At 39.0% G+C, this 13,378-nt stretch overlaps 1 protein-coding gene and 1 long non-coding RNA gene across 5 annotated transcripts in view; one reads left to right on the forward strand and one right to left on the reverse strand.

Moving 5' to 3' along the window:
• Positions 1 to 2,625: 2,625 nt before the first annotated feature.
• LOC105147852 (uncharacterized) overlaps positions 2,626 to 13,378 on the reverse strand; it is a 185,093-nt gene continuing 174,340 nt past the window's right edge. The window contains exon 5 of the long non-coding RNA XR_846346.2: positions 2,626 to 3,786. This is a non-coding gene — a long non-coding RNA (uncharacterized LOC105147852). The remainder of the gene's footprint in view (positions 3,787 to 13,378) is intronic.
• Positions 5,825 to 13,378, forward strand: part of chinmo (Chronologically inappropriate morphogenesis) — a 59,664-nt gene continuing 52,110 nt past the window's right edge. Inside the window, exon 1 of one of the 4 annotated variants that reach the window (XM_011059157.2) lies at positions 5,825 to 5,984. In XM_011059157.2, the coding sequence (XP_011057459.1) occupies positions 5,909 to 5,984 (76 nt within the window). In that variant the 5' untranslated portion in view covers positions 5,825 to 5,908. Of the gene's footprint in view, positions 6,341 to 6,852; positions 9,051 to 13,378 lie in introns of those variants that run through there. The other 3 variants (XM_087415916.1, XM_087415917.1, XM_011059160.2) reach the window with 3 other exon arrangements.

Raw genomic sequence — 13,378 nt, forward strand, 5'->3', positions numbered from 1 at the left:
GTGTTTGTGTATCTGCACGTCTGGGTCATTCGATGATTTCCGTACACGTGAGTCGTGCTTTGCATCCCGGTAACGGTTCCAAAAGCAACCACCGCACCGCTGCTCTACGCAACGCTTCGCGGCTTCTTTGTGCGTTCTGACCTTTACATTTCTATTTATGTAAATAAAGACAAGATCGTTTGTTCGATGCTGCGCAACGAGCGACGCGTCGATGCATATTCAAAATTCACACGAGCAGTCGGACCAACAATCAATGTAGACCTTGATCGAGTGTATAATTAGGAATCGTAATGTTCTTTTTAATATGAATTGAGAAAAGACACTCCTGAGTGATAAGAAATAATAATAATATTCGCATTAATATTCGCTAATTATATCAAGAGCACCGTGTTTTGCGAAAAAAAAATTAACATGCTTATCTCTCGTGGGAAATTAAAGCCTGTGACACGCGATGCGTGTTTTTTTGTTGCATTGTTTGCGTTTTAATAAATTATTAGAAATTTTGCGTATATAATGTAATTCATTAAACACAAGCAATCCAGTAGGAAAAAAACGCAGTACGCCGCAGGCTTAAAGTAACCAACGTCAGATTATCATTATTAATTAGATATTGTTACGTAGAAAAATATATAATATAATAGGAAGAGACATAACGGAAGTGACAAACGTATGACACGGCGTATTCGCGTGCACCGGTATTTTTCTCCTATCGATCAATTGTCCGAACGCGTGCTCTTCTTTCGGCGATCTCTCCCTTCGCAACTTTGTTCTGGCGGAGACTGTACCCGTTGTTCGCAAAGACGATCGTTACCCACCCCGGGTGAGGATCTCCAAGAAAGTTGCAAGTGCAAAGGCTGAGCGGGCACGAGTTGCAATGCAAATGCCGTCGGGTTCCTGGCATTCTAATTCTTATGCGTCAGCGAGCGAGAAAACGCGGCCGAGAGTGCGGCGCGCGCGCACGGAAGAAGGGAGCCGCTGTCTTCTCTCAGGATCCAGTTTCCCTTTTTCTCTCTCTCTCTCTCTCTCTCTCTCTCTTCCTTTCTCCCTTTCTCTGTTTCTCCTCGCCTCCGACGGCGCAGGACGAGACTCTTTGCTGCTTTGTGCCCTGCATCTACCGAGCGCACTCGTTCTCCCTCGTGCGTACGCGTATGCGTGCGTGCGTGCGTGCGTGCGCGCACGCGAAATTGCGTGCGTCGTAACGAGAGAAAGAAAGACGGGGAGAAAGAGAAGGAGAGAATGAGCAGAACCCCGCCGCAACACGCGGGCCTTCACGCTGGAGGAGAATCAATAGATGTGCGTTGCATCTTGCCCCTCCTCGTCCCCCCGCAACCCCCTCTTCACGCGTTTTCGGCTGCCACCCTTCTGCCACTGACTCCGACCTTCGCACGCGAGTGCGTACTTCGCCGTGTACTTTGCGAGCCGCATACGATTTACGAGGCACGCAGCCGAATCTGCATTCGCGAACGGTATTAAACCGAGGAATTCGCGTAAGAATGGAAATTGATCGGCAAAGTAACGAAAAAATTCGAAGAAGAGATGCACTTTTGATCGCGCTATCTGTACAACTTCGATTAAATCTGATCTATAATGTGCTGTTTGCTTTTTTTTTGTCCCAGACAACACGCAATGTCTACAAGAAGTCTTTTACATGATGTTTTTTTAGACATGCTTATTGTCTGGAATGGTTTTTTAGCCTCTTGCCTTTTTCTTATTCTGTTCTTTGTTTTCCGTCGCCCGAGATAAAATCGATGATCGAAATCTCTTTTGACCAACTTCGGAAGAAACAAGAAATACGTGACACGGCATGAAATATGTGGCATGAAACACGATTGTCAATAAATCGCGAGAGAAAAACAAAGAGATAAAAAGCAAGAAATAGGAAGCAAAGAGCACATTGCAGATCGGGCTTTATTTCATAATACGAAATGCGAAACATTACCTGTTCCGCATTTTTGCGAGAGATTGAATCTCTTATATTTTATAAGAAACAAGATAGATGAACGTCGTTTTTTCCGTCTCGTTTCGCGCCAATGAATCGATACGGGCGTTATCCGTGAAAGGTCGAAAGTTCATTAGCGACTAAATCTACTCGTGCGAGCTAATCTTATTCCTCTCACGTACTTTCGCTTCGCCTCGATGGATCGTTCGCCCTTTTATCATCTTTTTAACTTTTCCGCAACCCGTTCTGTGAATTTTTGTTCGTGTCGTTGCGTTTTGTACGCCATATTGCTTCGCCCTTGCCTCGACTATCGCGATCCTATCCATCTAGGAACTTGACGCATATATCAAGATACGGTAGCAGGATAAGAGCTAATTATCGCATAGTCCTAGAAAATGGTATAATTTGAGGTGTACATGCCTGGCTCGTATTTTCTATCGAACTTCCCGCGGCATCGATTGCCAGTAAAGATACCTGTGTGAATGTTAAGCCGCCCTTTTCAACCGCCTACTGAATTATTTACATTGACGATTGTCATTAAGAAAGCATACATCTTTCCGTCGCTTCCTCTTTGCCAATTCAAATGTAATTAAAAAGGATTAAATTAAGGAATACGTATATATACATATTAGATATTTTTCAAAATCTATTATTAAGATAAACGAAATTAAAATTTTTCGAAGAAATATTTTTGATCGTTTGCAACTTTTATTTGTATACATTAAAATATTGGTTACGCAATAGTGCTGCATTTTTCATACCGAAGTAAAGTTTGAATGTCGAGGAAGTGAATTATTCATCGTTGAGGGCAAAAGCTGAGACTAGTCTTGAAATTTCTCCTCCAGTAAATCATACGCCCTGGTCTTCGTCTTCAGCTGTGACGACAGAGATCGAACATCCCCTTTGTCTTTGTCAGAGAAAGAGCTGGCCGTCATGAGATCTACTGTCTCTCGATATTACGCAATAAATGATATTCCTCTCGAGAAAATTGAATAGCGCTGCAAATAACGCCCAGTTGTCTTTTTCCCGCAATCGTCGCCAGTCGAAAGGAGACCCTCGTCTTTAAGCGTAGCTATGTTTCGTGCATCGCGTTGTACGGGTTTAGGTAGACCAAAAGTAGCGACAAGGTTTGGAGGTCGATAGGACGGGGTGAGATCGAAAGCGAGAAGGGAAAGCGGCGAAAGTGAGAGCGCGAGTAATCGTAATCGTAAACACACAACCCGGCGCAGCGTGGGCGAAGAAGAAGGGAAGAGAAGTGAGAAGAGGGAAAATGGAGGGAAACTCCGGACGAAAGGGAAAGGGAAGGGTGCGAGGATGGAAGGACAAGTGAGAGTGAAGAGGGCGGCCGAAGGGGCGCGAAAGAGGGTGGTAGGCGAGAGAGAGGCACAGGTGAAAGTGAAGCGAAGGTGGTCGAGTTAGAACGGTAGCATTCGGAGAGGGTGAAAGGAGGTTAATGATTAGTTCTTCCGAGGTCGGGGGCTGTTGCCGGGTGCAGGTTGCTTGGCTCTTCCCCTTGATCGCTCTTTCCTCCCCTACCTCTTTCTCATCCTCCTCCTCCTCCTTCTTCTCCTCCTTCACTTTCCCCTCCCCCTCCTCCTCCTCCCGTTTCCTGCCGCCATTCCGCGTTTCCCCTCTTGCGCCGATATCTCCTCTTTTCCCCTCGATCCCTTTATCATTCTCTTCAACCCCCTTCGTACTCTCGGCCATTCTACCAACCTCCAAAAATTCAGACCCCACCACCATCGCTGAAGCTACGCACGCACGACGGAGTTTGAGGGCTTGCAAGGTTGTTCTCCCCTCCATCCTAAGCTGCTCCCAGGAACGTGTCGATTATTTATAGGGCCATTCTAAAAACCACAATGTATGTATATATATATATATATATATATATATATATATATATATTAGGTGTTGGAATTAATTCGTAGCGTTTTACAAGTGATGGGAAGTACTTTCATTAATGTATTTTTTAATGCTCATGTGAAATAAATAACATTCTTTCATTAAAAACGCTACGAATTAATTCCAACACCTAATATATATATATATATACATATGTAAGTTTCTATTTCGGTATGAATCTTATCGAGATTTTGTTCGAACTCGAAAGGAAATGTCATCCGTGCTGCTCTCGTGACATTTTTCTGTTTATTTCAGTAAACTAATTATTGATCGCATCAAGTGTAAATGTTACGTGTATTTTTCTTTTATATTACGAATCCGTGTTGAAATAAATTTTAAATTTAATGTTTCCTACGAGACACATTTTCGTTGTCCAGTATTAATATTTCCCGCAGAATACAGTTAAAATGTGTTCTAGGTACAATATTAAAAGGTGCTCGTAATTTATACAAATTACACGGTTATTACAGCGAAGTAAAATATTACGCGGTTCATATTACGTATCGTCGGCGTAGGTCGACGCGCTGCACAATGTAGCAGCGAGTCTTATATCGATCCTAAAATTGGCGGCATCTCCACGCTCGAGAGAGGACGCATTCAGAGTCACCTGCCTAATCTGACTAACAAATTTTATGCAGGGGACAAGTGCCGTGTACATACACCGGCGTTTCAATCTTAATGATTAGAATGCGGCTGATGATACGCCTCGAACGCGTTAGAAAGATTTCGTAAAGCTTGGGCCATGTTCGTATACGATAATTTCGAATGCAGGTGCACGACCCTCCGTCGTTAAGAACGGTCGGCCGTAACCACCGCCGCGTATAAATATTTAATTCAACCAAAACCTTCACACGTTTATATAAAAGTTCATATTGGGATCTCTACGCTGTAAAAGGATAACTGCAAATTATTACTCTCGTGCGGAGTTTTTTTTTTATTAATAAAAGAAATCTTCTCAATTTAAATTTTAATTTCTTAAACGAAATTTTTATTTGTTCACAACTAAATTACGCTTGAAATAGATATATTTATCTACGGAAACAATAATTTTTTAGTACCTATCAAACAACTAAGAGATATATATACATTCTTCAAAACTTTTAGAGTAAAAGCTCATTCTGAAGAGTACAATCTCTTAAAGATTGAAAATGGAGCCACTATTTTGAAAGATTGGCTCAATTTTCATTCTTTAGAATGAGATTCTACTCCAAAGAATTTATTAGAGTGTTTATTTATTTTTCTGATATTTTATATGATGGAATTTAAATTTTCCTTCGAGCGTAAACTCTGTTTACTTGCATCGCGACTTCATCGGTGAATCAATCGTCTCACGTGATGCTCTTGGGCATTTTCTGCTGCGTCCATTACGTAGCAACGAGCTTATTTTGTCGATTCCTCGACGGCGCCGCCGCGTCCGGTGCTTCCGTTCTTCGTTATTCGGTAGCCGGTAGTTAAATTATTTTATCGATTGCGCGAAAGAATCTCTCTTCTCCAGGGAGAGTGAAAGAGAAAGTGGAAAAAGAGAGAAAAAGTAGAAGACGAGGAAAAAAGATTTGCCGTGGCCGCGCACCACCCCTTGCAGCGTCAGCCCTGGGCTCCCTAACGGCCTCCGAGGACTTTCCAACGAAAGTGATGGCCGTGGCTGCGTAGGAAGGGCGGCGGGAGAACGATATGCGGGGGTGGCAGTGACGGTGGTGCTCCATGTTCTCAGCTCTCCCGCGAGAGGGAGGGAGGGAGAGGTTGGCAGAGTCGTCGTTGATGGAGGGGGGGGGGTTGGTCGGCCGCGAGGGAGGTCGGCTTCAGAGGACGGCAGAAACGGCAGGAAGGGCGATACGATAGCGAACACGCGCGCGAGGGTTGACGCGAGTAGACGCGGAGGCGAGGGGTGGGTAACGTCGGTAACCTTGCAACCCTCTTGCGTACGCGTTCGTTTAAGGAAGGGGAAGAGAGAGACTGGAATCCCGCGGCCGCTGGAGGGGTGGCTGCCGGCCGCGGGCTTGCGAAGGCAGTCGGGGGTGCAGCCGCGCACCGGGGCGGCAGTGACGGGCGTGACGTAGTCGGAGGAGGATGTATGCCCCTGTTGGCGAGGGCCCCAGCAACCAACGACCATCCCTGGTCAATCCATGGTGGCTTCATCCGCCAGGTACGGTCGACCAGTTGTTGCTGTTATTGTTTTCGTTATTGTATCGCGCCTCCTCCACCTGTCGCGTTATCGACGTCGAATGTTGATATCGTTCATATCGTTGCGGGAGGCTTTCGCGAGTAACTTGTTTGTTTTGATCGCAACTCTCGGAAGTCGATGCGTGGGGTGTGGGAGATTGCAAAGGGCGGCTTTGAACTTGAAGCATAGCGGCGGTGCTACGAGGAGGAGGGATGTAAAGCTTGCTCGCGACAGCAAATACATGGTGTGAAAAAGTGAATTTTTGGATAGCGTCTCATGGTTGGTGAAACGATCGAGGTTTGGTACTCAGTGGAAAAGAAAATTGTCAACTTCATGATGTAAAAATAAGTTGTTTTTATGTGATGCTAGTCTTTTATTTAATTTATTTTATTTTTGTTTGTTATAGAAATTAAAAAATTTTATTCTCATTATTCTATTTATTATCCTAATTATTCTAAATATTTTTATTAATATTTTGCAATGTGTGTGTCCTGTATAGTTTACAGTATAAATATACTTGTTTGGATTGTTATGAAAATTAATATTAGTGCAATCAAATATATTACTTCCTCGCTTCAAAATTAAAACAACTAAAAAAATTAAATTTGCCTGAAAAGAGAAAAAAAAATTACTTTTTAGTTTAACAAAGAATTATTGATTAATTAAATTATATCGGCAAAAACAATATACTCCTAACACGATTAAATAAAATTTTTATTTCACAACTCATAAAAAATTACTCTTTTTGAGGTGTAACGATTTTTTATTAAGTTAAATTAATTATATTTTTATTATTGATAGAATAATGTTTATATCAAATTTATTCATATTTTTTAGTAATAACTCAAAAACAATATTTTTTGATTATTTTTTGTGTGACTTTTGAAGTAAAGGAGCGGTATATGAAATTTGACGCAATTATACAATTCTATTTAACGAAATAGTTACCATTTTATATAAATTGTATGATATTCTAATATCTTTTTATTCTCTCTCTTAAATGCATTCTTAAAATACATCTCCCTCATAATATAAAGTGCCATTGAAATTCGCTATTCTAACTAATGTATATTTAAATGCTCATAATATTCCCACGTTATATTATTTTATGCCGTTAATGCTCTATATATCATTGTAACTATCTCAGCAAATTACAGTTTGCGTTAAATTGGCTATTATTACACGCATATACCGTAATTTCAATGCTTCCTTTGTTTCTGTCTCTATAAAGTGCGTGCACGTGCAGCAGCAACAGTAGCAGCAGCACGTCGTACATGCATTATGTGCGTAGCGGTACCTTGTCGGAAGTCGCGTTTATTTCGTGGCGTCATAAAAATGGATCGTACATTCTGCTTCTTCCACCTAATTTCCCTCCCCGGTGTCGTCTGCGGCTTCGAAAAAACGCGCATAGCTCCCGCGGGGCGGAACCTCCCGCTAACGACCTCCATTCGGAAAATTTATTGCGCTGCCGTTCGCTTTATACGGCGACCAGAAAAACCATTCCTCCGCGGCCCCGAAACACACGAAAAAGTCAACGCGACTTCCGTGTACGCGATGATTTTCGAAATCGTTTGCTCATCAACTCTCTCGAGCCTCACGACTGAACAAATCTTTCAAACCAGGCTACTCTATATTGAGCAATTGAGCTAGAAGAAAATTCTCGGAGTAATCTTTGCACTTTCATCTGATCTATTTAATAAACTTCTATCATCCTTTGAATTAGATCTTGTGCTATTCTTTTCTGACTTATAACGAATTTAATTGGCACTAATGCACACTGAGATTGATTTAATTTGATTGTGAGTGTAAAAGTGAAATGTAAATATATTCAAAATTATAGAATACATACTTTACCTCTAACACTAATAAATTATACGAGCCTAGCTAGATGTTTATTTCAAACTTATAGACAAAATACAGTTATAAAACAACAGACGTTTCGATCTTTAACCAGGTCATTATTATCTGGGATAAATATCTGTTCAAACTACATTTCATTTAAAGTTAACAATAAAGACCTTGTAACCTCTGATCTTTTGATTTTTATCTAATTGAGCCTCATTTGGTCTTGTCTTTTTTATGATAAATTGTATTGAAGATTTCGCGATTTAAGCGTGTGTTACTGTGTTTATTTTAAACATATGTTTTTATACCAATCGGTGTATGACATAATTGGTCTGTTTTCTGTTTCTGCACTAGATTGCACTAGAACTCTCTTTCTCACTTTCAACAAATATCAAACATATACCTATCTCATTCCAAATTCTAAAAGTGTACTAGTAGTTCAGCCACAGAAAACAGACCTACAGTGTTCGATTGGATGCACCAGTGCATTCTGAGTGCATCCAATCAATTTCGCTATTAGATATGACGATATCTCGCTTGTTAATGATTGAAGAAGCGTTCAGTCGCATCGTATCTGCGAAACGGAGATATTCAGTTGCTGACGATTAGAATTTCGGGGGAAGGGAACGCGTCGCATTCCGGAAGCTCCACTTTCCACCTACGGATCGTGGAACGATGTGCATCAGAAGAGGACATCGCATCGTTCGCTCATGACGATCAAATCTACTAGTAGGGGCACACTGTTGAGCCGGTCCAAAACGTAGGGCTACCGGCAGGGCGGAGGAGGAACGAGAGCCCGCGAAAGAAAGAGAAAGAGAGGGGAAGTCGAACGAGCCGGGCATAACCCATAGAACAGTCCAATTCAGATCGTGGTTCGCGCAGGGCGTTTTTTCGGCGCGCACGCTTCATTCGCGCTCACGCGCCACCGATAACGACTTTGACGAAGGATAGTATTGTCCTCCGGGATGATTGACATTGATCTCGCGTACGTGCTGTGCCCATTCCGTTGATCGTTGTTTACCGCACACGATTGCTGCATTTTCCTGCACTTCTGTTCACCGTCTTGTGAATGAGTCATAAGTGATATTCGTACGCGTCGACGCACAATTTCTTTTCCTGAGGAACGATACGCAAGCATGATCATCACGGCAAAAGCGCATCCCTGGACACGGTATATCGAGGATTCGTGAGGCTATAGTTACGGTGAGGGTGCTTCTTTTTTTTTTTCTTTGAGCTTTTGTAGATCTTTTATAGGTCTCTTTATAGATATATATCTCTTTTATAGATATATAGGTTCAGCCGAAGCACAGATCTTTATATAAAACGGTGTCTACGATGAGATTTTAATGCGTAAAGCTTAAGTTTTAAGCCTCAAGCCTTAAGAAATTAGCCAACCGTAGTCCATTATTCTCTTCACATTCAACTGTAGTTGATCAATTTCTTTCAGCTTAAAGCTTATTAAGTTTTACGCTTTAAAATCTCGTTAGAGATTTCGTCCGATCGAAACTTTTACCGAAACCGAAAACGAACACTCATTATATGTCATTTTCGATTGAAACCATACAGCTTTTTTTCATAAATATTAATTTTAATATGTGTAATTATTGTTTCAATAATTCAATTATAATGTTTATGAAGAAGAAGTACTTATATTCTTTGGTTAAAATTGACACACAAGAAATTTAATTATTGTTTCAATAAATTATGATATTTATGAAGAAAAAGTAAATGATATGTGGGCATGTCTATACATATGGTCTTTGTAGGATTCCTATTTTTCTAATTTTGGTTTCGGTTTTGGTTGAAATTGACATGTAGCCGAGTGTTTCGGTTCAGTTTCGGTAAAAGTTTTGATCGGATTCTAAATTTCATTGCTCAACTCTTAATGTAGGTAATAAAGTATAAGAAAATCAATTAATCAAAGTTTTTTATTTCATAGAAAAAAAAAGAAATGATTGAATGGATGAAAAGATTTGATTCATTTTCTTATGCATTATGTTATGCATTATACAAGATAGTACTCTTGCCCTAACAATCCGTACAATTTTTTAGATACTTCCGACAATTATTGGCTGCATTCAGCAGAGGAAGCAGCTTTGCAACTGTTGTAAAATTCTTCAATACGATTGATTCTTGCTTTTGATTCTTTTATAAATCTAAATATATAAACCAATCATATTGAAGAATTTTACAACAGTTGCAAAGCTACTTTTTCTGCTGAATGCAGCAGATTGAAAGATGAATATTCATTTGTTTCATGCAGACTACATATGATAAAAAAATTTTTTTCTTAATTTTAATAATGAAAAACGATTTCATTTGTCATTTGCAAATTAATTATTTGCTAAGTGTATTATTGAAACGTTGAAATACTGAACACGATATACAACTTTCGTTGCCAGCGAAATTTCCCGTTATCACAAAACGTGAAAAGCAAAATTTTACGATACATTAAAGTTCAGAAGTGTACGCGCATCATTCTCGGAGGCTGTCAACATCGACGCTCAATCCTTAATTATTTGTCGCCGGCAAAAATGCGCTTACATCATCGCGCCTGATTAGATCTATATCTATGATGATCTATGAGAAAAATATTGAGTCACTTTACTTTCATCGACAAAAGCATCAGTCTTTTCTTCCGCAATTCTCATTTTAAAACTTATTTTATTATACGCTGGCAACCTGTTATTTCAAGTTTTAGAAACATTCATCTCTAAATTAGTTTCCATTGCGCATTGACACAATTAATTTGCGATGATATTATATTATCTATACAGAAAAAAACAATTTTATTACATAACATTTTTAAACATTTGAGTAAATATAAATCTACAAATAATTTTGTTGGTTAAAATAATTACGCATAAAACTCAAACATGATAAGCAATACTGCAGAAAAATATTGACATTCTAGTAATCAGTTTGAGTGTCTTACATCATTGTATTCATTCAATAAAATTTATTTTCAGAGTGTGATTTAGCTAAATTTTTTAATTCAGCAAATTTGTTTTTTTCCACATATTTATATCTTTCTATCCTATACATTCCGAGTTCGTAATCTTTTATGCCATGCTACTTTCTTTAATAGCCCTGCAATTCTGGAAATATAAACTTTTAGTAATAGATAAATAATAATTTATTTTGCTAAAATAACATGCGCGGTAATTTAATTTGTCCTATTAACAGTCCTTTCCTAATAGGAGATGTGCGATGAAATGAAATCAGAGCAAAATTACTGTATTGTTTTGATCCATGCGAACTATCTTTTACTATGGAAACAGAAAATATATACGTCTCCCTTCTCGTTTCAAATCGTTTTGTTATCGTTGTCGAACGTATTTGCGCCTCTCGCTCTGGCATTTTCATCAGGCCAACCTAACAACCCTTTGGGTGCGTTTCCTCCACCCTCGGGACGATTATCGCCGGATTTCATGCAGATGTCTCTTCCTCCTTCATCTCTCTTTCGTACATGAAACGAACGATTTTATTGAAGTATTTAAAAATTTAGCTACACATAGATACTAGAAAATAATTTTGTTCGACTAATTGTATCGAAGTAATTGTGCAAAAAAAATTTTGCAACATTGCTTATCATACTTGAATTTCTTACATAATTATTTTGATGATTCTAACAAAATTATTTTTATATCTCTCTCTTTATATATTTCTTTCTTTCTCTAGCTAAATTTTTAAATATTTCAACAAAATCATTCTTTATACGTATCTCTTTCGTCGAAGACAGGATACTGTAGCAATTACCTTAACAGAAACAGATAAGTAGAAACTTCTAAACAGCACAGAATATTTATAATAAATATTTATTATTATTCATTTTTGAAATGTTATATAAATATTTTATATAAATCTATATTCGAAAAATTAATAAAATTATATTAGATATTTTATATGATATTTATGATAAATATAAATAAATAGCATTACTAGTAAGTATTTTTATTTTGATCATAATGTCTTATTTTAAGTATTTTTATAAATTTTTATTTTTACTGCAACATTCACAATAAATATATTTTTATATAATATTTATAATAAATTTTATAATCTGTGCAATCTGAGACCCACAAATATTTACAATAAATTTAAAATAAGTCTTATAAATATTCACAAATACTTTGTAAATATTGTGTGCTACCTGGGCTAGGGAATATTTTTTTCTAGCAGTTTCCACAGAATTTATTTTTCACAATTTATTTTTGATGTTAATCAATTCTGAATTAATTGTAGACGTGGCAATACTTACTCTTTATTTATATCTATCGGGTTAATTTACATTTTGTGTGCTGTAAATTTTCGTTAATTAGACAGATTGACAAGTTCAATGTATGGTTTTAATATAGTAACGTTATTGCATTCGATATCGTGAGTATAGCTATGTTATAGGAATTAAGACTAGAAACTCCCATCTATCTTTACGATTAAATTGTCGCTGATATCCCCCTATATGCGACTTCAATTTAACTGTAATAACGGCGGCACTTCCTATGAAAGCGCTAGCGCGTTCTCAAAGCGCATTGAACGTATCAAGTACGCGGCGCTGCTTAGTCGAATCGAATCGGGATAGGCTGGTATTCATCGTAATGCATTAATACGGTTTCCTTCTTGAAAGTAAAAAAAAAAAAAGGAAGAAACCAACGACGGTGACTTTCTCCTATTATACCTATATTATACCGTGTACAACAGCGCTCGCGTTTATTGCTAAAAGGCGCCCCGTGGAAAATACCATTCACCAATTCAGACGCCGTGCGTGTTTTTCTCGTCGAGCCACGATATGCGATTTTCATACAGGAAAGACTCCCCCTCGTTTGCGTTAACTCGACATCACGAATAGCCATCCTTTTCCATAAACTCGCCAAGCAATATCTATCGTCATCGATTTCGTCATATTCAACCATCCCTATGATGAAAGTAAATGCTTCTCCACTTTATTTTCCTTTTTCTCTTTTCATTACGAGTTGCCGAAATTTTTTATAGAAGCGGAAGCAGATTGCTTCGCATTGCTCGATCGTGCAAGCCGGCTGCCATCGACGTATATCGAATTACGGTATCGCGCGATTACGGAAGCTTATGCGTATTACGCGAATGCAAGATATTTAGAGTCGCGTCTATTTTTATCTTTGCTCACTTCGTCGAATTTTTTTTTTGCCAAGTTTCTACGCGAATAAAGACGCTGTAGGCGAGTGAAAAAAATACGAGAAGAGAGGTGACACGTATCCATTTATTATTCTGCAGCATCTTTCTCGGGAGTTGAAAGCAGAATTGTTGATACATACACCCCCCTTTGTTCTGTATATAATTTTGAGAAGGAGCTTCGATCGAGAGGACCAGAACTCTGTTTTTCCGCCGTACGAACGCGATGACATAATACCGCCGCCATAAGAGCGCCGAATTACGACGATGGCGAACGCGCGCGCACACATTGCCCACCCGTACACGCACACGCACGCGATCTACGCTGCAGCACACGCCCGTATTGCAGCGACGTATGTACACCGCGTGCGTGCGCAACGCCT

This window comes from Acromyrmex echinatior, chromosome 19 (genome assembly GCF_024713525.1).
Source record: "Acromyrmex echinatior isolate Ae372 chromosome 19, ASM2471352v2, whole genome shotgun sequence".
NCBI lineage: Eukaryota > Metazoa > Arthropoda > Insecta > Hymenoptera > Formicidae > Acromyrmex > Acromyrmex echinatior.